The following is a 10,104-nucleotide window of genomic DNA, read 5'->3' on the forward strand; positions in this document are numbered from 1 at the left end:
TAATGTTTTACACATTGACAGAGTTTACATGGTCGGTAATGTTTTACACATTGACAGAGTTTACATGGTCAGTAATGTTTTACACATTGACAGAGTTTACATGGTCGGTAATGTTGTACACATTGACAGAGTTTACATGGTCGGTAATGTTTTACACATTGACAGAGTTTACATGGTCGGTAATGTTTTACACATTGACAGAGTTTACATGGTCGGTAATGTTTTACACATTGACAGAGTTTACATGGTCGGTAATGTTTTACACATTGGTAATGTTTTACACATTGACAGAGTTTACATGGTCAGTAATGTTTTACACATTGACAGAGTTTACATGGTCAGTAATGTTTTACACATTGACAGAGTTTACATGGTCAGTAATGTTGTACACATTGACAGAGTTTACATGGTCGGTAATGTTTTACACATTGACAGAGTTTACATGGTCGGTAATGTTTTACAGACTGACAGAGTTTACATGGTCGGTAATGTTTTACAGACTGACAGACTTTATACTGTTGGTAATGTTTTACAGATTGACAGAGTGTACACTGTCGGTAATCTTTTACACATTGACAGAGTTTACACTGTAGGTAATGTTTTACAGATTGAGGGTAACAGAGTTTACACTGTCGGTATTGTTTTACAGATTGAGGAAGAGTTAAGACAACAGAGACAGCAGGCTTCATTTAAGGCTACCAGCAGTGAGATCCTAACCAAGAAACCTTTTATACCAGCCAAATCGTTCAAGCCTCTTACAGGTAATTCATTCACAGCCAAATTGTTCAAACCCCTTACAGGTTATTCATTCACAGCCAAATTATTCAAACCCCTTTCAGGTAATTCAGCCTACTATTTCAAACGTAACCCTTACAGGTAGTTCATTCACAGCCAAATTGTTCAAACCCCATTCAGGTAATTCAGCCTACTATTTCAGATGTAACCTTCACAGGTAATTCATTCACATCCTACTAGTTCAAACCCTTTAATACAGGAAAAGAAGTGATAATTTCTAATTTCTGGATACTGTTACATAATCCAATGGATTGGGCCTAAGTTGAACACTGGCATATTAAGACATATTTTCTTCTTTACAGATGTGAATGACTTTGAGCTTTACACAGACAAGAGATCCAAAACACGAGAAGCATATGATCAAAAAAGAAAAGCTCAAGAAGCAGAGGCAGAAGCTTTCAAACGGCAACGTGAAAAACGACAGGCAGAACAAGAAAAAATTGCTATTGCAAAATTAAGAGCAGAAATGGTGCCAAAATCTCAACCAGTGAAACACTTTAAGACTGTAGAAGTTTTACCAAGTGAAAGACCAACAACAGTTCCAATGGCACCCAAATTCTCCACAGACAATCGACTGCGTAGCAGCGTTCGTGTATAACATACCACTGTTGTCTTTTTACAAAGTGTTAGATCAGTCAAATCATTATTGGTTGACCAGACATCATCAAATGAAATAAATTCTCTTTGAGAAAAAATGGTGATTTGAAGGTTATAGCTATACAGCATTTGATTTTAAATTGTACATTTAGGAATTGTCTATATGTGAATTAACCATTGTTAAAACATTGATCCAACGTTGATATCAAAGACATATTTTAGATTTAAATTTGCAATGTGAAAGATATTGTTGCTGAGATGGATTGAAAATAATACCGTAAATTGGGATATTTTGGCGTTGGAAAATTTGGTGTTTTTGTATCAAAATAGGGTGATTAAATTTTGGGGCGTTTAAAGTTCATTTGTCTCACATTCCCCAAAATTTTCCCTGTCGTTCAATATTTTTCATATTTGATTTATGAAGTAAATATGTTGTTATGCATCTTCTGTCAAAGTTTCGAAGAAATTGAACCATCCATTTTTTCTAAATAAATATTCAAATTTGCCATTTTTGAGTAGATTCTGCACATGATAAAACAGCATTAGTCTGTACTAAATCTGCCCTGTAAATGAAAATAATTAACAAAATGTTCTACGATATATATATTGTTTAATTGATGTGATATATATCAATCCTTTTTTGAAGAAAATGCTTTACTTCTCGTCATAATTAATTTCTAGTGATCATTTTTGGAGGAAATTAGGTAAAAAAGACGCAAGTAAATTACCTAAAATATTCTCACCAAAATGAAAATAAATCAAAATTGTGAAGTTCAATTTTTATAGAAAAATAACAGACTAAAAAGTGACAAAGTTGCTTTTAATCAGTCAATTTTCAAGAAAATTGAACCACAATTTGTCAAGATAGAGCATTTTTAGCACCAAAAAACCTTCATTTTTTATTGAAAAAGACGGGATTCACAATAGAGTTTATCTCCCCTAATATGTATACTTTTTATACAATCACTGCAGAATTTTCTGTTACAATATAGCCTAGATGTCAATACTTTTAGTTTTAAAATCATTAACAATGTTTAATTAATATATATTTACCAGAAAATAGCAATTTAAGATTGATAGGATTATTTGTGTTGTTATTTTTCAAACTAATAAAATAATTTATTCATAAATTCAAACTTCAGAAAAGGGGGGTATTAATCAAATCGCGGTCATTCAAATGCTTGAAGAGCTTGGGGCACTGTCATAACTCAAGCGTCTGTATGAAAAAATCATGATCTGTCTCCCTTACCATGAGACTACATTCTTAAATTGCATTTTAAAAAAAAAAAAAAAAAAAAAACTATGTGAAAATTTACTTTTGGTGTGTTAAATTTTGGGGCTTTCATGCCAAACGCCAAAGAAGCCAAAATATGACCACATCCAAAATATCCCAATTTACGGTACACTAATTTGGTCTTGTAGAGGAAGGAAGGCAAACAGATACTGATGAAATGGCCTTAACGGAAAGTTTAATATTTTTTGGATAGAACTGATCAATAAGTAGTCCGCTAAACCTGCCTATATTATTAGGCTTTTTAATTTTTTTTTTAATTTTTTTTTTTTGCCTAATATATAGTCAGCTCGCAGTACCTCTTAAAAATGTGAAATTGTAGAACAGATTTGGCCTACGCTACGTCATCAGTATATTTCTAATATATCGTCCATGCAATGCCAGGAAAACGTACACATACCTGTTTATTGGGATCTTATGTACTCCACTGCCCCCATGTTACATCCAATATATGAAATTTAACAACTCTGCACAATGAAATACTTCCGAGACCCTTCTATTTCACACATTTGTAATGGCCGCCGTTTACACATTTAGTAGAGCAAACGGTAGCCAATCAACGTCGCTTCCGGTTTTATCTTTAAAAAAAACCATGTGTAGTTGAAAGATAAACAAAATGCTACCATGTATATGCAACGTGAATATCGCAAAAGTGATGCAGCACCAGCAATAGTTGTGTTCAATTTAAATGTTTGACAACTTGTCGTGTATGTCTACCATAATTTCACTATAAAAACTCTTACTGGCTAGCATTTTGATTATCTATCAACTACACATGGTTTTTTAAAAATAAAACCGGAAGTGACGTTGATTGGCTACTGTTTTGCTCTACTAACTGTGGCAAGTATATTAGGCAAAAAAATAATAATTAAAAAAGCCTAATAATATAGGCAGGTTTAGCGGACTAATCAATAGGTACCTGTAACTTGCCTTGAAGTTTCATTGTGTTGGAGAAATCATTCTAATTCTGTTGATATTTTATTTTCTAAAATATTGAAATGTTTAATGCTAAATAGCCTAATAAACATATGCATGCATTAACATGACTTCCATGGACCAAAACATTTATTTAGTTTGTTGTATAGGACATACTAAGTGGTAAAAAAAAAAGAAAAAAAAGCTTGTGATCCTTTGTAAAAAAATGTCCACATTTACTTTTCCATTTATAAATATTATGTATCACACCAATTTTTTCAGAACATAAGTTGTATTTTTTCATATTTTACTAACTGCATGCATGTAGCTTGCCCTTTCGAGATACTTTGAAGATTTATTATTTTGAGATACATGTCCTATCTGATCCTATGGAACTGGATTTAATGGTTTTGAGACATGTGTAATGTCAATTTGGTCGAGATGCATGCATAGCATACGGCGTGTTTCAAGATAATTTGAAATTTCATCATGCTCAGTGTCATAATGCAATATGACTGACACTGGAGAACCAGTGTGAGATTTTAATAAACTTATAATGATCATTTACTTTGACAATTTTTAAATAAATGTGAACTAAAGATGCTCCACCGCTGACAAATGGTATTTTTTCACTATTTAAAACAGGAGCAGACGATTAAGTATTTTTCTTCAGTTACAAAAGATAATTAAATTACACCATTGCCAATGTTTGAGCTTCTAATTTTACTTAAAGTTAAAAATATTAAAAAAAAGAATTAATTGCATCTCGAAAAAATTCAGTTGCACTATATCCTATATGGAATTAAGTACTGGTTGCTCTTGCACCAAAAGCAAAATAAATAATTTTATATTTTTTTGTGTGTTAATTAGACATTTATATACATGATTAAACACCAATTATTGTTCAAATGATGAATATAATTTATGCTCTGTTGGCGGTGGAGCATCTTTAAAGATAAAATTGTAAAATACATTTTTTGATTCATGTAAATATTTTATCATTTTGAAATGAGTGTCTTGTGATAGTAAGTACATATGTAGGAATGCTTAGAACTTTAAGTTTTATTCACAATGAAAGACATCATGGGTTGACTATGTGGAAACTGGAGCCCTGGAATATGTACTATTAAACAACTAAAACTTTGTTTTCACGGCTGTTATCTCTTCAACCCAGTTACCTACAGGTTGGAAAAACATTCTCACACTCAAGTTTTAAACTGTTGACATGTTTGAGAAAAGTCTTTGTTCCTCATTAAGCTCAAATGAAAACGCTTGCATATTGCAGAACGTTCTTGCCTTTTTAGGTCACCTGAAACAAAGTCTCATGTGACCTATTCTAATTGCATTTTGACTGTCATGCAACGATAAACAATTTACATTTTCGACTTCTTCTCCAAAACTGCTGAAGCAATTTCAATGAAATTTTGCACAAACCTTCTAAGGCATAAGGACAAACAAAATTGTGAATTATATGGTCCCAGGGGGCTGTGGGAGGGGCCAAAAGGGGAAAAATTGACTAAGATTTCAAAATTCTTCTCTATTCACAGATGTGGTAGAACCAAATACTCTTCATTGAAAGGCATTAAGGTCTGTTACAAAAATTGTGAATTATATGACCCTTTTTGCTCAACTTTCATAGAAAATTGTGTCAAACTTGGTTAGAATTATTAGCCTGAGATAACATTTTATCCTCATATCCATATTGGTCATGGCCGAACCCCTGGGGGCAGAAGGGCGGGACCAAAAGGGGTCTAATTTATATAGGCTAAAACTTCAAAAATCTTTTGATTTCACAGATTTGATCGAACCAGACACTCAACATAGATTGGAAGGTCTTAAGGTCCTTTACAAAAATTGTGAATTTCATGTCCCTGGGATCTCAGATTTTCCCCTGGGGTGGGGGTCAAATTTACTAATTAGTTAATATATAGGAAAAACACATTTATGAACATTATTTGTTTTTCATAGGAAATAGCCTGAGATAGCATTTTAACATCATATCCATATTGGTCCTGGCCAACCCCAGGGGCCAGAGGGCTGGGCCAAAATGGCTAAAATTTCAAAAATCTTTTGAATACACAGATTTGATGGAATCAAATAATCTTCATAGATTTAAAAGTGACATTTATAAAATCACTGACCGACTTCTAGTTTGGTTTTGTTTAACGTTTGCAAAGCAAATTGGAATTTTAAGCATAAGGCTCGGTTATATAATACAATTACTATCAAAATGAAAAACAAAAATAAAAATTCTAATACAAAGGTTCAACTTTAAGGTTTATTCTAATTCGTAAATACTTTTTACAGATTTGAACCAATTTTACAATGCATCAGCACTCAGGTGACCGTCAAGGCCTCTTGGGCCTTTACTGTATCTTCATGTTGAAAGATACAGCATCTTAACATAAATTGGTAATGGTAGATTTGTTCATCCCTTGTGTGTTTACATCAGAAATACATTGAGAGAACAAATTGAAAATGACAATGATCAAAGTACAATTAGAAAAACAAAACCGTGTAGTACATGTGTTTGAGTATGGGAGTTGTATCAGTAAGAATGAGTGGGTGGATTTTTTAGATGTGTGTGTAGTCATTACATATATGTATAGTATAACACTGTATACAATTTCACTTTGTATGAACACATAATCATGTTTTCACCCATATGTTATCTCAATTTTAAGATATTTGTATCTGATTTAAAATTTCTGTTTCCTCCTTTCCTACCACTCTGTTTTTCTTTACTTACTGGAGATTAAACACACACAATACAAATTGTAGAATAGTCATTACTGGTAGTTTCATTTGTATACAGGTTCATATCATTTTCATGACTACACAATATATTATGGAATATTACACAACTTACAATATTTTAAATATTTAAAAACATTAATGGTAATTAGTACAGTCGTACTTTAAGGATATTTAGGTATCATAAATAATTCAGTTGTCAGGTTTGTAATGTTTATGGTACAGATTAAAGGTGTCAAACTATTACGATATACTATTGTGATGACAATAAAATAAACATTTTACATCCTACTTTTCTGACTTTTTATCCTGTGTACTTCACTACCTTGCCTATGGCAAGAATTTTACAATTAATCACATGCCATCTGTTTAACAGTTTCCTTTCCATGAAGCCAAGATATCTAATATTCAATATAAAAAAATAAAACGTCAGTGCTAAGAGATAGATCAAGAGTGTTCAAATGAATGACTATGCCTTCAAATGAATGACCTTTGCCTTCAAGATACAAAAATATAATCCTTTGTCAGAGACAGTATTGTACGGTAGTGCAATCAATTGTTAGTCTGTGACGATGCAATAGTCTGCCAGATCTTACAGTTGATCTGTATCATACTTCGGTCATTCACTACAAATTGCAAGTCGAGTATGCTACAATTATCTTAGAACTAAAAGACCTAGACACCTGATATTCTGTGTAGTATATATATTGGAATGAAGAGCTACAGTTTGTACCAATGAATGAACTTGGCCTATAGTTTAGATAAAATTCTCTTATATACTTGGATGCCGCCTTCACCGTAGCAAAGAGGTCAAGAGACCAAGTGTGAGGCACTACATTGAGTGGAAACCATGTGGCAAGAGTTTGTAGAAGAATATTGGATTACTTAAAAATGAAATGTCACAGTTAAATTGGTTTATTTCAAACTTTGTCATTTTAACAGACAGGACCATTTTTAGCTCACCTGGTCCAAAGGACCAAAGTGAGCTTGTGCGATACTGTGGCGTCCTGTGTCCATCCGTCAACAATTGATTTCTTCTCAATAACCGCTGGTCAGAATTCAAAAAAATTTGACTGGTAGCTTCCTTATGGGTTACTGACTGAAAATTGTACAAATGATGGAGCTGACCCCCCTCGGGGTCTGAGGGTCGGAGTCAATTTGGCCATTTCCATATACCCAGGGTAAACGACTTCTTGTCAGAAACTTAAGCATGGGATAGCACTCATGATGCATTGGTAGCATCCTTATAGAGTGGGGATTCAAAATTGTACAAATGATTGGCCTGAGGGACAGGGCCGAAAAGGTCATTTAGGCTACTATTTTCATATAAATGACTTCCTCTCTGAAACTATTGCATCATTATATGGTTGGGATTCAAAATTAAACAAATTGTGGGGTCAGTTTTGCTAATTTTAGCTCACCTGGTCCGAAGGACCGAGGTGAGCTTATGGGATACCGCAGCGTCTGGCGTCCGGCGTCCGGCGTCCGTCAACAATCGACTTCTTCTCCATAACCGCTGGTCGGATTTCAACAAAATTTGACAGGTAGCATCCTTATGGGCTACTAACTGAAAATTGTACAAATGATTGGGCTGGTCCCCCGGGGGCCTGAGTGGCGGGGCCAAAAGGGGTCAATTTGGCTATTTCCATATAAACGACTTCTTCTCTGAAACCAAGCATGGGATAGCACCCATAATGCAATGGTAGCATCCTTATAGGGTGGGGATTCAAAATTGTACAAATGATGGGGCTGACCTCCCGGGGGCTTGAGGGGCGGGGTCAAAAGGGGTCAATTTGGCTTTTTCCATATAAATGACTTCTTCTCTGCAACTAAGCGTGGTATAGCACCCATAATGCAATGGTAGCATCCTTATAGGGTGGGGATTCCAAATTGTGCAAATGATGGGGCTGACCCCCCGGGGGCCTGAGGGGCGGGGTCAAAAGTGGCCAATTTGGCTATTTCCATATAAATGACTTCTTCTCTGAAACTAAGCATGGTATAGCACCCATAATACAATGGTAGCATCCTTATAGTGTGGGGATTCAAAATTGTGCAAATGATTGGGCTGACCCCCCGGGAGCCTAAGGGGCGGGGTCAAATGGGGTCAATTTGGCAATTTCCATAAAACGACTTCTTCTCTGCAACTAAGCATGGTATAGCACCCATAATGCAATGGTAGCATCCTTTTTAGGGTGGGGATTCCAAATTGTGCAAATGATAGGGCTGACCCCCGGGGCCTGAGGGGAGGGGTCAAAAGTGGTCAATTTCCATATAAATGACTTTTTCTCTGCAACTTAACATGGGATTACGCTCATAATGCGGGGGTCTGAAGGGTGGGGTCAAAAGGGGTTAATTTAGCTATTTCCATATAAACGACTTCTTCTCTGCAACTAAGAACGGAAGAGCACTTATAATGCAATGGTAGCATCCTTATAGGTTTGGGATTTGAAATTGTACAAATGATAGGGCTGACCCCCGGGGCCTTAGACAGCAATAGATGCGAGGTCAAAAAGATCAATTAGGCTACTACTTTCATATAAATTACTTTGTCTCTGAACCTATGTATTGGTTGTGATTCAAAATTAAACTTTGGGAGTCAATTTTGCTTATTTTTCTAATTGTCGAGTCTTGTGATAATTACTAACAAAAAACCAGGTGAGCGATACAGGCCCTCTGGGCCTCTTGTTCTAATTGTAAGAGTCTTTGTGATAATTACTAAAAAAAAAACATGTGAGCAATACAGGCCCTTTGGGCCTCTTGCTAGGTTATCTAACCCGAAGGGTCAAAATGACCTATTGTCATCATGCACCGTCCATCATCGTGCGTAAAAAGTTCAAAAAGTTCTCAACAGATTTAAACAAAATTTGGCCTGAAACTTCCTTAGGGGAAGGGGAAAAGATTTTGTTTAAATGGTGACTCTGACACCGCTGGAGCCTGAAAGGCCGGCCCCCAATAGGTTAAATAGACTTGTCTTAAAGTTCTTATTGGATTTTGACCAAGTTTGGTCAGAAACATCTTTGGGGGAATGTTAACAGATTTTGTATAAATGATGGCTCTGATCCCCCTGGGGCAGGAGAGGTGGGCCCAATAGGGGAAATTTTGGTAATTTTTTAAAACGCTACTTGTCATAAAGTTCTCATTGGATTTTTACCAAATTTGGTCAGAAACATCTTTGGGTGAATTTTAACAGATTTTGTATAAATGATGGCTCTGATCCCCCTGGGGCAGGATGGGCGGGGCCCAATAGGGGAAATAGAGGAAAATTCCTTCAAAATGTTACTTGTCATTAAGTTTTGAAAGAATTTCAACCAGATTTGTTCTAAAATATCTTTATGGGAAAGGGAGCAGATTTTGTATAATGTATAAATGGTTACTCTGACCCTCAAGGAGCAGGACAGGCTTGGCCCTGATAGTAGAAGATGACAAAATTGTTTTGAAAAAGCTAGTAGTCATTAACAGATCAATAAATTTTGACCAAATTTTATCAAACAACGTTTTGGGAATAGGAAAAAATTTTGTATAGTGACTCTGCTCAACATCGTTGTTTCGGTGTCTATTTCACCAAATATATGTTTTCCCTCCTTCCTGTTAGAATTTGTTGAAATGATTTTCAAATGACCGTTAAGGCCCATGGGCCTCTTGTTATATCCAAGGATGCGCCCATCGTCAGAGACCCATGGGTGATCGCACTACACTTATCACCTGTGGGATGTGCCAGGATAGGGACAACAAGTACAACACAAACTAGTAAA

At 35.3% G+C, this 10,104-nt stretch overlaps 1 protein-coding gene across 3 annotated transcripts in view; it reads left to right on the forward strand.

Annotated features, from left to right (window-relative positions):
* LOC138316222 (targeting protein for Xklp2 homolog) overlaps positions 1-1,757 on the forward strand; it is a 31,934-nt gene extending 30,177 nt beyond the window's left edge. For all 3 annotated transcript variants that reach the window (XM_069257812.1, XM_069257814.1, XM_069257813.1), the window contains exons 13-14: positions 650-761; positions 1,098-1,757. In XM_069257812.1, the coding sequence (XP_069113913.1) occupies positions 650-761; positions 1,098-1,393 (408 nt within the window). In that variant the 3' untranslated portion in view covers positions 1,394-1,757. The remainder of the gene's footprint in view (positions 1-649; positions 762-1,097) is intronic.
* Positions 1,758-10,104: the final 8,347 nt, after the last annotated feature.

The sequence above is a fragment of the Argopecten irradians genome, chromosome 2 (genome assembly GCF_041381155.1).
Source record: "Argopecten irradians isolate NY chromosome 2, Ai_NY, whole genome shotgun sequence".
NCBI lineage: Eukaryota > Metazoa > Mollusca > Bivalvia > Pectinida > Pectinidae > Argopecten > Argopecten irradians.